The following is a 20,820-nucleotide window of genomic DNA, read 5'->3' as shown; positions in this document are numbered from 1 at the left end:
CATGCATGACATTAGGAGCGAAGAGATGAACATCCCGATAGTGGTAAACACCCCTGGGGCGAATGCCGAACCTCTGTGGTTTGCCCCCATGTTCCAGTTGAAATTGAAGGATTAGAATTCCTTGCCAACCCCATACTACTAAAGTTATCCAACATTGATCTCATACTGGGGATGGACAGGTTGAAAGCTCATACGACATCGATCCTTTGTGCCACCAAGACCGTCCACCTCCTACACCCTTCAGATGAATTAGTAAGCTACCATGCTCATCTCCACCGAAATGCTGAGGCACGGCTATATGCCTTGAATGCATTAAATGTGTCGCCTCTTGAAGGGATTGAAAACATTCCAGTGGTCCGAGAATTCCAAGATGTCTTTCCAGAAGAACTTCCGGGGATTCCCCCTGCTCGAGTTGTCGATTTTGTCATTGACTTGGTACCCGGTACCACTCCTATTGCCAAGCGTCCTTATAAAATGCCGCCACATGAACTTCTTGAACTTAAGCAAGAAATTGACAACTCGCTCCGTTTGGGTTTCATTCGTCCGAGTTCCTCTGCTTGGGGAGCACCTTCTCTCTTTGTTAAGAAGAAGGATGGGACAAATCGATTGGTTCAAGACTATCGTCCTATCAACCAGGCCACTATTCAAAACAAATATCCTCTCCCTCGGATAAATGATTTGTATGATCAACTTGCTGGTTCCACCGTATTCTCTAAGCTCGACTTGAGGTTGGGATACCACCAGATCCGTGTTCGCAAAGAGGATATTCCAAATACCGCCTTTGTTACTCGTTATGGATCATACGAGTACACCGTCATGTTCTTCCGCTTAACCAATGCACCGGCAACCTTCTCTCGGTTGATGAATTATATATTCATGGACTACCTCGACAAGTTCGTTGTGGTATATCTGGATGATATTATGGTATTTTTGAATAATAAAGAGGAACATGCCGAACATCTTCGTCTTGTACTAGATAAGCTTCGGGAGCATAAACTCTATGCGAAGTATCCCAAATGTGAATTCTGGCTAGACGAAGTGACTTACCTTGGTCATGTGGTTTCCAAGGATGGTATTGCAGTCAACCCCAAACGAATTCAAGCTATTCTTGACTGGACTCCCCCGAAGAATGTCAAGCAAGTTAGAAGTTTTCTCGGACTCGCCAGCTATTGTCGTCGATTCATCGAGAACTTCTCCAAGATTGCGAAGCCCTTAACCAACCTGCTTCACAAAGGTGTTAAGTATGAGTGGACTGATAAATGTCAGGAAAGTTTCTAGGCACTCAAGGACAAACTGACATCCGCTCCAGTGCTTGCCCATCCGGATACAAAAAGGGATTTCGTCATATACCGTGACGCTTCTCATCAAGGAATAGGTTGTGTCCTGACGCAGGATCGCAAGGAGATTGCTTATGCTTCACTTCAACTGCGTGCTCGTGAAGAGAACTACCCAGTTCATGATCTCGAGCTTGCCGCAATTATTCATGCACTGAAAGAATGGCAACAATACCTTGTCGATAATCGCTGTGAAATCTACACCGGCCATCAAAGTCTGAAGTACTTGTTCACTCAACCGGAGCTGAATCTACGTCAACAAAGATGGATGGAGCGTATAGCAGATTTTGACTGCAGTATATCATATACCCCTGGCAAGGCTAACGTAATGGCTGATGCCTTGAGTCGCAAGTCATACTGCAACCACCTCCAGGTTCATAAGGTTCACAATCGTCTGCAAGAGGAATTCCGTAAGCTGAACCTCCGTATTGTTCCTCAGGGTTACCTTGTTCCCCCTGCTCAAGTGTCAAAAGATGAATCTTCGTGTTGTTAATCAGGGTTCCCTCAGTAACCTAGTTGTTGAACCAGATCTTGTGGGCTCCATAAAGAATCTGCAAGGCTTTAACGATGATGTCGACAGGATTAAGAGCTATATTGCGAAGGGTAGACCCTCCTTTTTCACTGTTGCTGAAGATGGCGCCTTGTACTTCAAGGGTCGCCTATTCGTCCCAAATAAGAAGGAAGATCTCAAGATGACCGGAGAGGTGATGAAAGAAGATCACGACACACCATTGTCTATTCACCCGGGTAGTACCAAGATTTACCAAGACATCCGGCAAAGATTCTGGTGGCCCAATATGAAACAATACATTGCATGCTATGTGGCAGAATGTGATATATGCCGGCGTATCAAAGCAGAACATCAAAAGCCTGCTGGAACTCTGCAACCTATCTCTATTCCTGAGTGGAAATGGGACCATGTTGAAATGGACTTTGTCATTGGTTTTCCCAAATCTCAGAAAGGTAATGATGCTATTCTTGTCGTCATTGATCGACTGTCCAAAGTTGCACATTTCCTGGTCGTCAAAGAAACAATTAATGCTAGTCAGCTGGCAGATCTTTATATGTCAAGAGTTGCTTCACTTCACGGTATTCCGTTGGTAATCAGTTCGGACCGTGGCAGCTTGTTCACTTCAAAATTCTGGGGAAGTTTTCAGAAGGCTATGGGGACTCATCTGTCCTTCAGCACTGCATTTCATCCTCAATCCCAGGGACAAGTTGAACGAGTCAACCAAATACTAGAGGACATGCTTCGAGCTTGTGTCATTTCTTTTGATAAGAAATGGGAGGAATCTCTCCCGTATGCCGAGTTCTCTTACAACAATAGCTATCAAGCTAGTCTGAAGATGGCCCCTTTCGAAGTATTGTATGGACGGAGCTGTCGAACTCCTCTGAATTGGTCAGAAACTGGGGAACGATCACTCTTCGGCCCGGATATTATTCAACATGCCGAAGATCAAGTCCGCATTATTCATGAGAATCTGAAGGCTGGCCAGTCTCGTCAAAAGAGTCAGTATGATCGTCATCATCAAGATATGGTCTACCAACCTGGCGAAAAGGCTTATCTTCGTGTCACACCAATGAGAGGTGCACACCGTTTTGGGATCAAGGGCAAGTTAGCTCCTTGCTATATTTGTCCTTTCACTGTTCTCGAAAGGCGTGGATGAGTGGCTTATCAATTGGAACTGCCGGCGAACCTCTCCGAGGTTCACGATGTCTTCCATGTTTCTCAGCTCCGCCGCTGCTTCAAGGATCCTATTCGAGCAGTGGATCATGGTATGCTTGAGATGCAACAAGACCTCTCTTATAAAGAGCATCCGGTCCGCATTCTCGACCAAGCTGAACATAAAACTTGTCACAAAGTCACCAAGTTCCTTAAAGTGCAGTGGTCAAATCATTCTCAAGATGAAGCCACTTGGGAACGCGAGGATCACCTTCGTGATGAATACCCCGGGCTCTTTCCTTCTACCTCTTAATTCTCGGGACGAGAATTCTTGTTAGTAGGGGAGAATTGTGACATCCTCGACTTTTGCTACAGTGATGATTGTAATTAAGCGACAGTGATCCCGCGCTAATGATACCACGTCACCGTTAATTATATCAATGATCTCGTGTTGGTTGAAACCGAATCAAAATTTGAAGCTTTAAGATAAAATCAAACGAGAAAATATTTTGGTTGTGAAAATCAAAAAACGTCGGGGAGTTATAAAAATTCCCTAGCGGATTATAATACTAAATCAGGCACTTTAGGAATTATTGGTAACCCCTATATATTTAAAAGTGGAGCTTTAAATCAAATTAATAAAAGAAATTTAGTAAATGAAAATAAATAAATTTAAAAAAAGAATTAAAAGTATATATAATAAATTGTAAAACAAAGTAAATAAAATAGAATAATAAAAAGAAATAATAATAAGAAATGAAAAAAAGAACCCCACTAGGCCAAAAGTGGCCTAGTCAAACCCCCATTCGGCCCACCACCCCCTCGTGTATAAAGCCCCCTAGGGAGGGCTAACCCTAACCGACCCCCTTCCCCAATTCCCTGGCCGCCGCCTCCAAAGACCCCCACTCCCGCGCCAGGTCCCTCCTCTCGTCCTCCCACCACCCCCCCCCCCCGCGAGGCCACCTACCCCCCTCGGCCTCCCTTCACTCGGTACCCCCCACCTACCGGGCTCCTTCCCCACCGAGCCCCACCAAGACGAGAGCCTCCCTACCTCTCCTCTCGGTACCGCAGCTACCCCCACGACACCCCACGACCGAGCCCTCTTCTCCTCTCGGTCACCCCGCCCCATCCCACCGACAACTTCCCCCCAGATCTCCCCATCGCCTCGCCCGGCTCCCCTCGCCGGCACCATCTTCACCGCGCCACCGTCACCGCCTCGTCCTCCTCCTCGCCGTCTCCTCCACCTCCTGAGAACTCCGGCTTCACCGGGCCCTCTCGTCAACGTCGGTGAGCCCCCTTCCGGGCTCCTCCCACTGTCTCCTTCCTCACGCCGTCCCGGTTCCATTCCGGCAAACGGCGCTCCGTTCCGACGCCGTTAGGATCGTGTAAGAAATGTTGGAGATGTTCCTCTCTCTATGTGAGGTTGAGAGTTTGAGAGTGTGTGTTAAAAGAGAGAGTTTGGACATGAGATGAGAAAAGAGAAAAATAAAAATAAATGAAAAGGCGTATGTATGTGTGTATTAGATATCGTACGTATTTTGTATGTATGAGATGCACATATGTATGTATTTATGTGTGTAGGTATTGGAGAATACGTGTATGTAGAAAAATGTGTATGAGGCCTACGACACTTACCGGTGGGGCCAACCCACCCCGCTGTCTATGACACGTAGGCCCCACACCCTCTTTTGAGAAAAAGTGAAAATATATAATATATAATATATAATATGTTTTTATTAAATAAATAAATAGATATATTATTTAATTAATTAATTGGGTAATTAGAATAATTAGAGTATGACACGTGGGTCCCCCACTAAATTAATTAGATTAATTACTATTTAATTTTAATTAAAAACTTGTGTCTATGACGCTCGGGACCCACTAGTCAGTTGACCAGTCAACTGTTGATGTCACCATGACATCATGCTGATGTCATAATTGCTTTTATTTAAATTAAATAAATCTATTTTTAATTCCTAAATAATTAATCAAACTTTAAATATTAATATTAATTAATCTGTAAGTCAGATCAAAATATTTTCAACATGAAAGTTGATCAACAGAACGAGACGAACCCGGATACACGGTCCATTCGTCTGTCATGCATCCCTACAATAGCAAACATGGAACATTTCCATCGTTTCCACTCAGACCGGTTGTCGTGGGTATAAGTCTGACAGTAGATGTGTAGGGTACGAAAGGATGGGCAGAGCCTTAGTTACGACGAGGTTGTATGAGTTCAGGCCCCTCTGCGGTGGAGGTAATAGCACTACGTCTCAGTGCTCTGGGACCTTGTTGTCGAGTGGAATATAGAATACCGTGATTTGCTAACCCCTGCACCAGTGGGGGAGGGTGGCTTATATAGAGTGCTCTGCCCTCCACAACGGTTCGGTGCACAGGGGTGGAGTAGCGGCGAATAAATGCCTACATTACAGGTAACGTATGTCTTAAATGCTAATAAAGGCACATGGAAACTTATGACCGTTTCCCTCCAAGGGGGTTACGATGCACAGAGTGGAATCCAGTCGGTTAGTTTGATATTCTCCGAATGCTCGTCTACGACTGGATGGTCGAGGATCTGTTACCGACTGAATGATGGGAACTCCTTAGTTCAGTCGGAACTGACTAAGGGCCTTGTCCCTTATGAGGGGTAGTCCTTGGGTAGGACCTACACGGCAGGCCTATGACCTTATCCTAGGACTATAACCCCATCACCGGTAGTAGCCCGAGGCCCGGAAAATATCGTCAGATATTCTTCCGACCCGTCTATGACGGATGTTGTTGCGTTAGCTCATGTCTAGCCTGCATCTTGCCATGTCATGCATTGTGTTGCACTATTGCTATTATTTATTGTTTCTTCCCACTCTTCTTACCGGTAGACCCCGAGACTGACGCTGCTGCCGGGTACATCTACGGCCTTGCCGATCAATCCTTTGCCGCGGAGCAGCAAGGCAAGCAAACCCCCCTTGATCATTCCTATATCGCCTATGTCTTTCTTCCTACTGCTTGCATTAGTATTTTTCTACTATTGTAGATAGCTCCTATATCTGATGCATAGCCTATTTTTGATGAACTACTATTTTCAGTCCTGTACCTTTAAATCTGCTTAGTATAGGTGGAGCAGCCATCACCTGTGACCATGTAGTCTAGTTGCCCCGCTTGTTTTTCAAATCTCGATCCCTGGTCGACGAGCCATACCCGACACAGCACATACACCCCCCTTAGTTGTACGATGCTACAGAGATACTATCGAGTACCGAGGGTGATACCTCGCTATGTACTCCTGATGATATCTTTGTAGTATAGCTAGTCGGTCTTGGTTATTGAGGGTGATTCCTCTTTCACCATTCCCGATGATGCCTCTGTCGTGCAACCCCTCAAGTGTGGGACCCCCGAGGGTGATTCCTCTAAGCCCACCTTGACGGATACATCGTTCGGAATCTTACGAGGGTGATACCTCGGATTCCCCCTGATGTTACAGCCACACAGTTACTCGACCATGTTACTCGGATCATTGGTGATTAGTTGTTAAGACGGGTGGATTCCCGCAAGACTGTGTCAATGGCCTAATTAAAATGTTAATGAATTTGGGTAGTTGATCTGTGTTGGTCGGAGACCTTTTCGCACTCACCGTCTGCGTGGGAAGAATTATGGGTACTCGGCGTCGCGGTATCAACCGAAGCTTTTCAAATGTCATCAATCATAGCGGCGCGCGCCCGAGTGGTCCCGACATGCATCGCGCTTGTGATTAAGGGATGCTAGGACTGACGTCGGCCGCCCACGCATCGTGCATGAGCGCGGAGGGGAACTGGGCCCATGAACCCTTTGTGCTTAGGATTTAGACCGGCGGGCTGGCCTCTCTGATTAGTCTTAGGTGGGGTTGCGGCGGGTCGATATTCCATGCCCGGGCAGGACCCAGAAAAGTGTGTCTGGCCAGAGTGTTATCGATCGCGTCGGGACATGTGGTGCACCCCTGCAGGGATGAAAATTAACTATTCAAATAGCCGTGTCCACGGTTACAGGACGACTTGGAATTGTGCCCTGATCTTATACAACTACAATTGTTACTTAACTGGAAGTAGTTGCCTCGGGATTGCTTCCTCGCAGGGAGTCGAGGGAGGATCTTTGGGTGTGACCTCACTTTAATACTGCTGCAACAATATGACTATTAATTGTGTTTCCACCTGTTCTACTCTCGTTTATTGCTACAAGACCCTGAAGATGCTAGTCTTTGATAGGACTAGGCCTTCTCTCTATTCTCGCATTGCTGCAGTCAATCCACATATAACCACGCCCCCTTCTTTGATATTGATGCATACTTAGAATAGTTATGATGTAAGACTTCCGAGTACTTTGGATGAGTACTCACCGCTGCTTTGCTCCCCCTTTGTCCCCTTGATCCGTGCTGCGACCAGATGATGGAGCCTAGGAGATGGAGGTCCCCGCCGACGACGACTGCTACCCCGACGGTGCCTACTACTACGTGGAGGCCGCTGATGACCAGGAGTAGTTAGGAGGTTCCCAGGCAGGAGGCCTCGCCTCGTTCGATCGTTGTATCTTTTGTGCTAGCCTTTTCTAAGGCACCCCATTTTTATGTATGTACTCAGATATTGTTGCTTCCGCTGACTCGTGTGTTTATCGAGCTTCTGTATTCTAGCCCTCGAGGCCCCTGGCTTGTAATATGAAGCTTGTATTATTTTATTTGTGTCTAGAGTTGTGTTGTGATATCTTCCCGTGAGTCCTTGGGTTTGATCGTACGCATTTGCATGTATGATTAGCGTACGATTAAATCGAGGGCGTCACATCACCTTTCGGTGGGGGTGGATCCCCAAGCAGTTCAACACGCAAGTTATTCTTAAGGATAAGATATTGTTCTAAAACAACTCTATCTATCTCATCCCTTTCATCCATATGCATATCATTTTCATGCTCAATCAGGTATTGCTCTAAGGGATCAGTAGGAGGCACGGCGATAGATGCTAAGGCAATAGTTTCATCCCTACTAGGCAACTCCTTTTCATGAGGTTGTCTACCAAACTTGGAGAAGTTGAACTCATGTGACACACCTTCAATGCCAACAGTGACAATTTGCTTCTCACAATCTTTATGAGCATTGACAGTATTGAGAAAGGGTCTACCAAATATGTTGGGACAAAATCTATCTTGTGCGGTAGCAAGAACGAGGAAATTAGCCGGATACTTCGTTTTACCGCACAAGACTTCAACATCCCTAACATTTTCCACAGGGTAGATAGTATCTCTATTGGCAAGCTGAATAGTGACATCAATAGGCTCTATCTCAACACGTGCAATCTCATCTTTTATTTCATCGTATAAGGATTGAGGTATTGCACTAACACTAGCACCCATGTCACATAAACCATGGTAACAATGATCTCCTATCTTAACAGAAACCACATGCATGCCAACAACATGCCAATGTTTGTCTCTAGCGTGAGGTTTAGCAATTCTAGCAGCATCTTCACAGAAGTGAATATTATGTCCCTCAACATCGTCGGACAGAAGATCTTTGATAATAGCAATGCTAGGTTCAACTCTAATTTGCTTAGGGGCTGTAGGTGTTCTAATATAGCCTCTACGTATCACAGTTGAAGCTTTAGAATGATCCTTTATCCTAACAGGGAAAGGTGGTTTCTCAATGTAACCACTGGGGACAATAGGATCATTATAGGCAATGACTTTCTCTTCAACTGGAATGGGTTTATCTACATTGACTTCTAAAGGAGGATGATATTTAAACCACTTCTCTTTGGGGAGATCAATATGAGTAGCAAAGGATTCACACAGTGAAGCTACTATCTCAGAGTCAAGTCCATACTTAGCGCTAAAATCACAAAAAGTATTTGTCTCAACAAAGGATTTAACGCAATCAAACGTGAAATTCATACCTCACTCCTTACCTTCTTCAAGATCCGAATCTTCAGAGTTGCATTTATTTCTCTCCAATAAATTCCATTTGAAGTAAATATCTCTCTTCATAAAAGAACCGGTACAAGAAGTGTCAAGCATGGTGCGATCATCATGAGAAAGCCGAGCATAGAAGTTCTGAATGATAATATCTCTTGAGAGCTCATGATTGGGGCATGAATATAACATTGATTTAAGCCTCCCCCAAGATTGAGCGATGCTTTCTCTGTCACGAGGACAAAAATTGTAAATATAATTCCGATCACGATGTACTAAATGCATAGGATAAAACTTTTGACGAAATTCCAATTTCAACCGATTGTAGTGCCATGATCCAATATCATCACATAGCCTATACCATGTCAATGCCTTATCCTTCAAAGATAAAGGAAAGACCCTCTTCTTGACCTCATCCTCGGGCAAACCTGCCAGCTTAAATAAACCACAAACTTCATCTACATAGATTAGATGCAAGTCTGGATGTGATGTTCCATCTCCTGTAAAAGGATTAGCCAGCAGTTTCTCAAGCATACCCGAAGGAAATTCAAAGAAAATATTTTCAGTAGGTGCAGCAGGTTGAGTAGCAACTCTTTGTGCTTCCGTTTGAGGTGAATATACCCCGAACAAGCCCCTCAAAGGATTAGTTTCCATAGTGACAAGTGACAATAAATTTCAGCACACTATATGAATGTTTCCTTACCAAGTTCCACTTACCAAAGGCGCTTCACTCCCCGGGAACGGCGCCATAAAAGAGTCTTGATGACCCACAAGTATACGGGATCAATCGTAGTCCTTTCGATAAGTAAGTGTGTCGAACCCAACGAGGAGCAGAACGATCTAACAAGTGGTTTTCAGCAAGGTAAAATCTGCAGGCACTGAAATTGTCAGTAACAAGTGATTGTGTGGTGAGATGATTCATAGCGAGCAAGAAGTAACAAAATTAGCAACGGTGCAGCAAAGTGGCCCAATCCCTTTTGTAGCAAGGGACAAGCCTGGACAAAGTCTTATAGGAGGAAAAGTGCTCCCAAGGACACACGGGAATTTCTGTCATGCTAGTTTCATCATGTTCATATGATTCGCGTTCGTTACTTTTATAGTTTGATATGTGGGTGGACTAGCGCTTGGGTACTGCCCTTACTTGGACAAGCATCCCACTTATGATTAACCCCTCTCGCAATCATACGCAACTACGAAAGAAGAATTAGGACAAAGTCTAACCATTGCATTAAACTAGTGGATCCAAATCAGCCCCTTACGAAGCAACGCATAAACTAGGGTTTAAGCTTCTGTCACTCTAGCAACCCATCATCTACTTACAACTTCCCAATTCCTTCCTCTAGGCCCAAATAATGGTGAAGTGTTATGTAGTCGACGTTCACATAACACCAGTAGAGGAAAAACAACATACAACATATCAAATTACCGAGCGAATACCAAATTCACATGAATACTATTAGCATGACTTATCCCATGTCCCGGGAACAAAAGTAACTACTAACAAAGCATAATCATATTCATGACCAGAGAGGTAATGAGTAGCATCAAGGATCTGAACATAAACCCTTCCACCAAGTAATCCAACTAGCACCAACTATAAAGAGTAATCAACACTACTAGCAACCTTACAAGTACCAATCGGAGTCGCGAGATGGAGATTGGTTACAAGTGAAGAACTCGGGTTTGGAGATGAGATGGTGCTGATGAAGATGTTGATGGTGACGAGTACCCTCCGATGAGAGGAGTGTTGGTGATGACGATGGCGACGATTTCCCCCTCCGGGAGGGAAGTTTCCCCGGCAGGATCGTCCTACCGGAGCTCTAGATTGGTTCTGCTCAAGTTCCGCCTCGTGGCGGCGGCGAATCCACGAAAAAGCTCCTCTCTGATTTTTTTCCAGACGAAACACTTCATATAGTAGAAGAGGGGGCAAGTTGGCTAGCAGGTTGCCTAGAAGCCCTCATGGCGCGGCCTGGGGTGTGGCCGCGCCGTGCAGGCTTGTGGCCAACCCCTGGCGTCCCTCTGGCACTTCTTCGGCCCAGTATTTTTGATAAATCCGGAGAAAATCCTCGTTGATTTGTACGGTGTTTGGAGTTGCGCAGAATAGGTATCTCAACTTTGCTCCACTTTCAGGCCAGAATTCCAGTTGCCGGCATTCTCCCTCTTCATGTAAACCTTGCAAAACAAGAGAGAAAAGGCATAAGATTTGTTCCACGAAGTGTAATAACAGCCCAAGAAACAATAAATATCAACATGAAAACATGATGCAAAATGGACGTATCAGCCTGCAAGGATAAGCTTCGACCTGAGCCCCCAAGCGGGAGTCGACCGCCCAAAGACGCAAGCAAAGTAGAACGTAAGGGTACGAAGCGGGTGAGGTGGGAACATCTGAAAGATGCTTACGTGAAAGTAGCGTCTGGGGGTGCACTGAGCTCCTGGAGGCCGCATGTCCGTGTGGGCGCCCTCAGACAAGGTGAGCCAAAAAGTTACATGGCAGCAGCCATCAAAAAGTCACGTGGCGACCATGCCGCTGAAGTGTCGAAAGCGTCGTCGTTGTCCGATCTCCTGCCTCCACCCTCGTGAACCTCACAGGTCCGCCGTCTCCCGTGGCTCGGGGCCTTCGCTCGACCCAAGCATTTCCTCCTCTTCCTCGCCATGCCCCACCAGGCCGGGCATGAGCATGGCCCGCTGGAGCCGCTGATAGGTGGTACTTGCGTGCCCTAGCCCGAAGGCCCTACAGGCACCATCGCACGGGTACACCCAGTGGTGCTCAGTTGGTGCGGGACAGAAAGGGTCTCGGGTCGCGGTTCTGTCGATTGCGAGCGCGTTGATGCAGATGTGGGGCCGATCGACCGTAACGACGACATCAGCTGCGGTTGGTGGTTCAGGGCACCTCCTGCCTCGCACGACTTGGGCCTCTCGAAGTTCTCGGATTACTCTGATGACGGACTCATGAGAGCTAAGCAGGCGTGCGCCGGAGCTCACCCTTGAGTTGTGCTCGAGCGCCACCCTTGCCTCACTGATCAAGCCGAGGATCTCCCTGGCGGGAGCCCCCAGGCCTGACCCAAGGGGGGCACCGAGCATGCCTTCCTATGTGATGGGGGGGCATGGCCCCGTCCCCGGGCTCACGGCCTGAAGTCCCAGGGTGTTCTGTGAGGAGGAGCTGCTTCTTCTTCTTGTGTGGGTCCTTGCGAAGTGCCTCGTCTCCTTCGTCGTCCGAGCGTTCGGCCACCGCTTTGCGGTAGGTGCGCTCGAGGGTGCAGACGACATACTTCTCGTCGCAGGCGGTGGTAATGACGCCACCGCTCCCTCGCATCTTGAGGATGTTGTAGCCATGGTGGGTCACTGCCATGAACTTGGCGAGAGCCGGGTACTGAAGGATTGCGTTGTACGGCAGGTGGATGTGCGCGACGTCGAAGACGATGATCTCAGTGTAGTAATTCATGTGCTCGCCGAAGGTGACTGGTAGATGAACCTGCCTGATGGACACGGTGGACCCCTCTATGACTCCTGAGAAGGGTTTGGTCAGTAGGAGAGTGTGTACGACAGCTGGAGTTTCTTGAAGGTCTTTACCGAGAGGACGTTGAGCCCCTCTCCACTGTTGATAAGGGTTTTGGTGACGAGGACGTTGTTGATGGTCGGGGTGCACATCATGGGGAGCTTGCCGGCCATGAACAAGCACCTGAGCTCATCACTTGGGTCGAAGGCGATGGTGGTGTGGGACCATGTGAGGGGGCGTATCGCTTCAGGCTTCGGGAGAGCGGCGTTCACCTCCCATGCGAACTGCTTGAAGGCGCTGTTGGAGGCTAGGGTCTGGGCGCCACGCAAGATGGAGGCCACCGCCCTAACCTCCTGGAAGCCCCATACCCATCGTCTTGCCTGTCTTCATCTCTCCTCCTGGGTGGCGGAGGTAGAGGAGGCAGTCCAGCCTCACAAGGGCGGACCTCACGAGGTTGACCGCGTCGTTGCCCCTCCCGAGGGTCGTCGCGCCAGCGGTCCTCCTGAGGCTGGCCACACCAAGGGTCTTCATGAGGCCGCTCGTGCCACCCCTGACACAGATCTTGGTCGTCCCAGCGTCCTCCACCGCTGCCTCCGGCACGGGCGGGGCTTCTGTCTCCCCGTCCAGTGTGCCTGCTGAAATGCTCAGCACGGGCCAGTCAGAGCACTTGGCACTCAAAGGTATCATGGCCGCTGGTGCCATGGAATATGCACATTGGCCCCCTCCTGGCGGATGTTCTCCTCCTGAGCTGTACTTTGCCTCAGGCTCGGCTGCGAGCACCGTAGGAGCCTTGCGCTTCACCTCCTTAGCCTTGGCCTTCTTCTCCTCTGGTTCCACCGCCTGAGGCCCGAGGAGAGACAAGCAACCTTCCACAGCCTTGGTGCACTTGTTTGCCAGGTTGAACATCTCCAGTGCGGTGCTCATTTCATCACTCATGGCGAGCTCCTCCTTCATCTTGAGGTCGGTGACTCCGTCGGAGAAGGCCCAGATGACGACCTCGTCTGACGCCTTGGGGATCTTGAGGCATATGACCGTAAAGCACTGTATGAACTTGTGCAGGGTCTCCCCCTCCTCCTGCTTGATGCACCATAGGTCGTTCACGGTGGGGGCACAGACGCCTTCGGAAGATTGAGGAGCCAAGAGAGCGCGCCCCCCTTCAGCGCCATGGGGAGCCAACACGCCATGACCTTGTCGCCTCCTCCTACCGCCCTGATGCTCAGCGTGTAAAGTTGCAGGAACTCTGCCGGGTCCAGGGTGCCGTCATAGCGCGGGGGTAGGTCGGGCTTGAACTTGCAGGGCCACGTAGTTGGGTAGAGTTCAGGGGCGATGGTGAGGCATCCCCCTGGCCCGACGAGTGCCGCGTGCGCGGGAGCAGCCGTGTCTTGTTTCTCCACCAGGTCTGCTTCAAGCGGCGCGTGCTCATGACGCGGGAGTTGCAACGTCGGGGGCGTGCGATGGCAGTGCGAGGCCGAGGGACCACTTGACAGCTGGCTTCATCTCCTGGCCCCGCCCTGGGCTCGCGAGGTTGGTCGCGGCGACTCGCTTCCTGTCTGGGCTCGGGACGCACATCTCACCGCGGTGGTGGGGGCGGCACATCTTGTTCCTTGACTTTTTCTTGGGACGGTTGGGGCTGAAACGAACACGACAGTGCTGTGGAATCACCACCAACGACAACGAGCTCCTCGATGCGCTGGAGCCAGTCGTGGTGGCGGTTAGGGGCGGGCCGGTAGCGGAGCAGCTCAGTGGCCATGGCAAGCGCGTGCCAGCCGTGTGGCATCTCCGGCCGGGCGTGCGAGGTCGCCCCGGAGGCCAAGCGACGGAGTGGCGGTGCGGCCGTCGCGGTGCTCGATATTTGGATGGGACGAGCCCTATTGTTCTTGAGCGTCGGGGCCCGTGGCGGCGTTCACCACGGGGTATGCTGATCGACGCGCGCCGGCGGGGCCTGCGTGCGCCGTCTGAGAGACGTGGGCGGCGCGATGTTCGGCACGAGCCCGGCGAGCGTCAGCCATCGAAGCGATGAAGCTTGGTGAAGGTGGAACCTGGAGAAGACCTTGACACGCCCCTACCTGGCGCGCCAAATGTGAGGTTTCGGGCTCCGCAAAACCCTCAATATTCAAACTCAGGGGTGTGTACGAAGATCTCTCACTGGTTCGCCTCACCTAGCTCGCTACTCGCTTCAGATGGCAGGAAACTCACTTGATGGTGAAGGAAACACAAGACACAACAGTTTACCCAGCTTCGGGCCGCTGTGAGGCGTAAAACCCTACTCCTGGTTTGGTGGATTGCCTCTCGCGGATGTTGGTGGATGAACTAATACAGTGCTTGGGAGCCTCCGGAGTTTGGGTGACCTTGTGCGGTGCTAGTGGGTGAATGAATGGTTCGGCCTCCTCTACGGAGCAACCTATCCCCTATATATAATGGCGGCCCCGGTCCTCTTCCCTTATCGTTTCGATGGGAAGGGATCCCACATTGGCCAATTATGAAGGGGGACACGGGAACATGCTCCCCTGCCCAAAGGTGGTCTTCTCATGCAAAGTGGCTGCCCGCGCTGCAGGGACGGGTCCGGGGATGGCGTCTGTCCTGCTGGTGGGCAGCGACGGCCTTGTTGCACCACAAGGGAAACCTTTGAAAGATGCCTTTGTAACCCTGGTATGTCCTTGCCCCCCTTTGCACTAAAGGGGAAACTGCTCTGCTCCGCTGTCTGCTGCTCGCATGTCCTTCCCTTGCGTCATCCTTGACTCATGAGGTCGGGCCTCGCCTCCGAATATTCGCTGCTTCGGAGGGGTCCTCAAGAGGCCCCTGCGGGTCTTGATGCCATTCCTCCTCGTGAGGCTTGGCCCCTCACGACGGCCTTGCCTTGAGTGGTGCCAAGCCCGTTGGTTTGCTTGATGAAGTGGGTCGGTCCTGTGCCACTTGCAGGGAGGTCTGGGTATCCCCATTCCCAGAACGCCGACAAAACTCACCAGCCGGCTCGGTGCCCTCCGACTCCGCCACCCTTTACACATCTTCGGAGGAAGAAGATTGAAGCTCCACCTCGTCCCCATCCTCGATTTGGACGGGGTCCGACACCTCCAGGTCGGCAGTCGGCTGCCAATAGACTTTCATAGGGCTCGAATAACTGAGGGTGTAGCCGGCATCCGGCATCAGATGTCGGATAGAAATCAAAGAAATACAAGAAACATACTCAATGAAGGAACATACCATTGGAGTCAGATTGCTTCGGTCGTAAGGGGCCATGCCCCCACTACAAGAAATATGCTCATACATGATGTTTTTTAAGACGTCGTTGATGAATTCGTCATAAATCTATGACGATTTCATCCGAGATTGTCGTAACCCGTTTGAGGGGATCAAATCTACATATAAATTACGACGATGTTAGTCAAAAACGTCGTAACTGCATAAGATGAGACCGTCATAACTTCTACGACGATTATAAAAATGTCTTAACATGTTCTAACTATGTTGACATGTCACTCGTGGATCCATTCTATCCCACCTCAACCTAGTTTGTGAACCCGGTTCCATGTGATTCGATAGAAAACCATTTGAATGACTGAAAATAGCTAGAAATATCACAAGTGCATACACGTTGGTGATCATCCATAAGACATGGCCTAACGTTAGTAAAATTTTTAATGTTGTTATTTTGTAAATTATTTTTGGTAGCTGCTTCACAAAATTTCTTGTGTTTATAGCACTAAAAACCATTTTCAATGACACATATTTTGAACCAATCACGAGGTAGAAAGCACCCTCCCACCGATCACCACATTGTAGCCGATCTAGGCCTTCCACACCCTACGGATCCAATGTCTCTCGTTTGACCTAATCTAAAGAAAACCACTAGCCCCCTTCTCCCACCGCGAGCCCTCTCTCTGTCCCCCTCCCACGACTCCTCTGCCGCCGTCACCTATGTCGCTCGATTCCGGCGAGTTGATGCGGCTCTCGCCGTTGCGCAGCACACCTCCGTGGTCCCCTCGCGCCACTCTCTCCTCCCCTCCCGTCAGATCCATCTCTCGCGCCAGCAACCCTCACCCGTGGTGGACCTCGTTGTCAGATCGCTGGATCCGATGGACGTCAGCTCCAACACGACCACGACCACGAGCAGCGGCGGAGGGAAGGACGGGGACAAGGGCAAGGGCGCCTCGGTCTCCTTCACGGAGGGCGAGAAGGTGCTCGCCTACCACGGGCCCCTCCTCTACGAGGCCAAGGTTCCACTCCCCTTCCCCGCTTTCCCCCTGCCCCCTCCATCCCGATTCGCTCTAGGGTTCTCCGCCGGGTCGGTCCCCGGAGGCCCCCGCTTCTCCGTTCCGTCCTTCTCGGTCGCCGCTAGGGTTTGGTTCGGCGCCGCCCTTTTGATCAGTTTGTTGTTCCCAGATTCCTCCGGGACGCGACGCACATGAACATAGCGGCTAAGCTTAGGTGATTATTCCTTTGAAACTGTTGGCTGTGATGGTTATCCGATTTCTCCTGTCCACTAGGAAGACCATAGTTTCCATGCACCTTTTGCAACAGCATCAGCTTCCGTTCAATCGTGGAAAGCTTGATCCCTTTTTCACAGGGGGGACAAGGCGTATCTCCATCAACCCCTCAAATTCCCTATGTCGTTTGACAAATTCCACCTCGGCAAGCTGTGCCGCAACAACGGCCTGCCTGCTCGTGTGGCCGTGCCGACACTTCGTCGGTCACCCCCCCGAGTGGAACCTGGGCCCGTGTACATTGGAAGGCACATGCACACTGTCTGATTGCTCCTTGAAAAGTTGAAGCTGCTCGATTCCAATTTTCAAGTTGGAGACTGGGTTTTGTCATGGACCTGGATACAGTAGCATCAACTAGGCTGGACCAGATAGAGCTCAAGAACAGGATTACAGTTTTACTGTAGAGTAGTGGTGGTGGTTAGATAGAAGCAGAGGGGAGACAGGTTCAGAGTCTATAAATCCAACACCCACGCGACGACGCTGGCACCACAACACATTGAGGAAACCAGCGCTGCTTGCTCGAACGCCATCGCCTGCTAACATGTCCGCTCGGGCGTGCTTATCCTCGCTCGACGTCGAGAAAACCTCCTCTGCTTGTGTGTCTGTTTTCCTTCTGGTGATGGCGTAGCCTGATCAGCATTCTGATCCATGACAGGTTTGATTGGGGCAGGAGGATGTGTATGTAGTATGCTCTGTTTCTGTGCTATTATGAGCTGTAATTAACGATCGTCAAAGCGTTAAATGTTGATATTGTCTTTACTTTTTTTCTTGACTGGTAGATGGACCGGCAGAGGATATTTATTTTCACACAATCTTAATCTTTACTTGGAGTATATTTTCAACTTGGTATGAAAACATGATTGTTGTCTTGGCAGATGGAACGTCGGAGTCGTCTGCATCGTGAAAGCTCGGGCCGGCCACGGACCGGCGAGCGACCCCCAGAACTTGTATGCAAAGGTGATGTGAATGCATGTGCAGCCCTGCAGGTCAATTCAATGTGACCGTTTCAGTGGACTGGTTCAGACTTTTGTTTTGTGCAATGCAGAGAAGAAGGGAGAAGATCAACGACAAGCTTTGGGTTTTGCAGAAGCTGGTGCCCAACGGAACCAAAGTGAGTCCATCCTATTTTTCCTACTCTATGTATGAAGCAAACTCCTTTTCAAAAAAGAAAAATCTAGGAAGCAAACTGAGCTGCAGATTGAGCTAGTTATTGGCATTAGTACTTTCTGACTGCTGTGAAATTTCTTCATAGGTGGATCTCAGCACTATGCTCGAGGAGGCAGTCCTCTACCTTAAGTTTTTGCAGCTACAGATCAAGGTAAGCCCAAATGACATGGTTGCATTAGGCCTTTTATCCCCTAGGAACTCTGTGTGTGATCGTGATGTGTCTTACAAGAAATTTGGTTCATAATTTCATGGTGATGAACTCTGCAATAGTTTGTTGCTGCAATACCTAGTTTTCTGTAGATTGGGTCTTATTTAAAGTGAACATGATAATTCTACTGTGTTATTATATCCTTGCACGATCGTACTAATATTAGAATTATGCTGACTGAATAATATTTGGAGTAGAACATGAGTTACGATGTATTATTTGGTCCCTAAATTAATACAGAAGAAAGAAGGACTTGAATTTATGTTAGTACTCCTACCAAAGTTTGTATTCCTGTTTTTGTTATCGTCCTGGACCAGTCAGTGCCTGCTGAAGCTTACTGAATGTATCTCTTGTTCTGGACCAGTTTTGGTTCCGTAAAGCAAAAAAAAGTATAGAGCAGCACACACTTGTTCCTTAGTCGTCACCACTCACATTTTCTAAACAAACCTTAGGATATTGCAAGTGTCTAATATGCATCTCCTTTTTGCATCTTCATAACGCAATGTGCATTTCATATGTGAAATGCATCCCTGTTAGTTGTGCAAATACTGTTTACCTGAATAAGGCTAATCCCACTCCCTTTTGGCTATTTATTTTGCTCATGTACTGATTGATCATAAACTATATAATCTGATTCATATTTCTTCTACATATCTTATACCAAAATTAGTTGGATCATTAATTCTGTTTTCTACCTGGTTGTAGTTTTCGTTCATTCTGTTATCTACCTGATTCTAGTTTTCACATGAGTTGCAATGTCCGATTAGCATTTTTGTAGGACAACGTACTAAGTGTGCGCCTAATGCATATTTTTTTGCTCATTGTTGCACTAGAGTACTAACTGAGATATTGTCGCTTTTTCATTTGATTGAGTGGCGGGTCTGTAGGACATTACTAGGATGGCCAAATCAACCATGGCAGCACACCGTTTGAACTGGCTGAGCAGGCATCCGTCCCTGGTAGCCTTCCCTGTTTTAGTATTTCGTTGGGTATTAATTCTCGAGAGGAATCCTGCATGCTTTGCTTTGACCGAGGTTGGTTTTGCGGGAGGGGTTGGATTATTTACGACTTGTCCATGCTGTTATTTCAATGGGAACTTTCACGATGATGGGTTCAGTGTGCAATTGTTTGAAAGATCTTTTCGAATCGTTATGCAGCTGCTAATATCACCACTCTGAACGTCTTGTACATTTAGATTTAGTGGTTACTACTATTAATAGCTTTGCTTTGCACTTGAGTGCTGGGTCGGTAGGATCTTAAGATTATCAGCTCTGGTACAGGGTTTAACTGCTTTTGCATTTGTACATACGCGCGTAGAGCCGTAAATCCAAGTGAACACGCTGTCTTTTATAGCCTTATTTCAGATTTTCAGGTTGTGGTTGTATGTCCTAAAATATGCCAGGTTTGTCTATTTTTGTGTATATATAGGGCCGCCTCTGATCTATCTGTTTTATGCCGTATTAAAGAAGATTACATATTCAGTGCCATTGTAACTGGTCTCTTTGTTTGGCCTGAAACTGTTTATTCTTTAGTCGATTTTGCCATGTTTCTATTTGATTATGCACATCTTCCTGCAGTATTGCTTATGTCACTAAGAGAAGCTCTTTTCTGCCTCGTGCAGTAGCTCGGAGAGGAAGAAGAAAGAAGAGGAGTTGCATGCTGGATGAATCTAGATAACTCCAACCCAACCCCAGTACTTGTAGATGTTATACATACAGTAGATGTTATATATTCGGTCATCCACTTTTGACTGTCCGCTCGAGCGGCTCAATGAGCTTAATTTGAGGGCAAAGAACACAGCTTAACATCTATCTATAGCATCTCTCGCCACATCTTAGTTTCGATTTAGTGATGCAAAAATAAGTTTAATACTGTATTTAGCAATGTTGAAACTAGAATTGGTAAGTACGCCCTATCGTGGTAGCTACAAGCTCCTGGTCACCTATATGCTCATCTAATTACAGTGGCGTTTGAACTAGTTTTGAAACTGATTAGATGGATGTGTGAAGTGCTTCTTCCTTCCTTATAAAGCTGGCCTATTGTATTGGAACAGATGCGTGAAGTGTTTCTTCCTTCCAGTGGCGTTCGGCGAATCTGCTACAGTCCGTGTGCTTCATTTCACCAAGTAAAATAAAATCACATGAATGGCGATTCAAAGTAAGAGCGGCAACTTCTGGGACACCTACATTGCAAACATTAGTAAACAAACACAATTGCCACAATGGGATAAGAACTGCTTTAGATATGAGTTGTACTTTTTCTTCGGTCCAGGAGAGTATATCTATCTGCTCCCTTTAGCATGGGATAATTCTGGTGCAAAATTGTGTTGTGAGCAGTGATATTGCCTGATTGCTCATCTTTGTTGAACACCTGAGCATTTTCTATATTCGAACACTTAGAAATCATGGCTTGACATTTCCCATAGGCAGTACTATGCCCGTTTGATTAAAGCGCTTGTCATACTAGATTATATTGTATTTTGGTATCAGCTATTCAGGACTATAATAACCCATATGACTTGTTACAAGTTAGCCAGTGAATTT

The 20,820-nt window shown here is 48.1% G+C and overlaps 1 protein-coding gene across 3 annotated transcripts; it reads left to right on the top strand.

Annotated features, from left to right (window-relative positions):
• The first annotated feature begins 16,203 nt into the window (after positions 1-16,203).
• On the top strand, positions 16,204-20,413 carry LOC123398711 (transcription factor RHD6-like). Of its 3 annotated transcripts, XR_006610240.1 has the most exons (7): positions 16,204-16,392; positions 16,482-16,635; positions 17,778-17,859; positions 17,948-18,013; positions 18,155-18,220; positions 19,151-19,236; positions 19,899-20,413. XR_006610240.1 is itself a non-coding variant. In XM_045093159.1 (6 exons), exons 1-5 carry the CDS (start codon positions 16,337-16,339, stop codon positions 19,208-19,210), a joined length of 573 nt encoding a protein of 190 aa, XP_044949094.1. In that variant the 5' UTR covers positions 16,206-16,336; the 3' UTR covers positions 19,211-19,236; positions 19,899-20,413. The 3 variants fall into 3 exon arrangements, 2 of the variants coding, with proteins under 2 accessions (XP_044949094.1, XP_044949095.1); XM_045093159.1 differs by having other exon boundaries at positions 16,206-16,635; XM_045093160.1 differs by lacking the exon at positions 19,151-19,236 and having other exon boundaries at positions 16,207-16,392.
• The last annotated feature ends 407 nt before the right edge of the window (positions 20,414-20,820 follow it).

The sequence above is a fragment of the Hordeum vulgare genome, chromosome 5H, assembly GCF_904849725.1.
Source record: "Hordeum vulgare subsp. vulgare chromosome 5H, MorexV3_pseudomolecules_assembly, whole genome shotgun sequence".
NCBI lineage: Eukaryota > Viridiplantae > Streptophyta > Magnoliopsida > Poales > Poaceae > Hordeum > Hordeum vulgare.
Note: the sequence above shows the minus strand (reverse complement) of the source record. Positions and strands in the feature narration are given on the sequence as shown.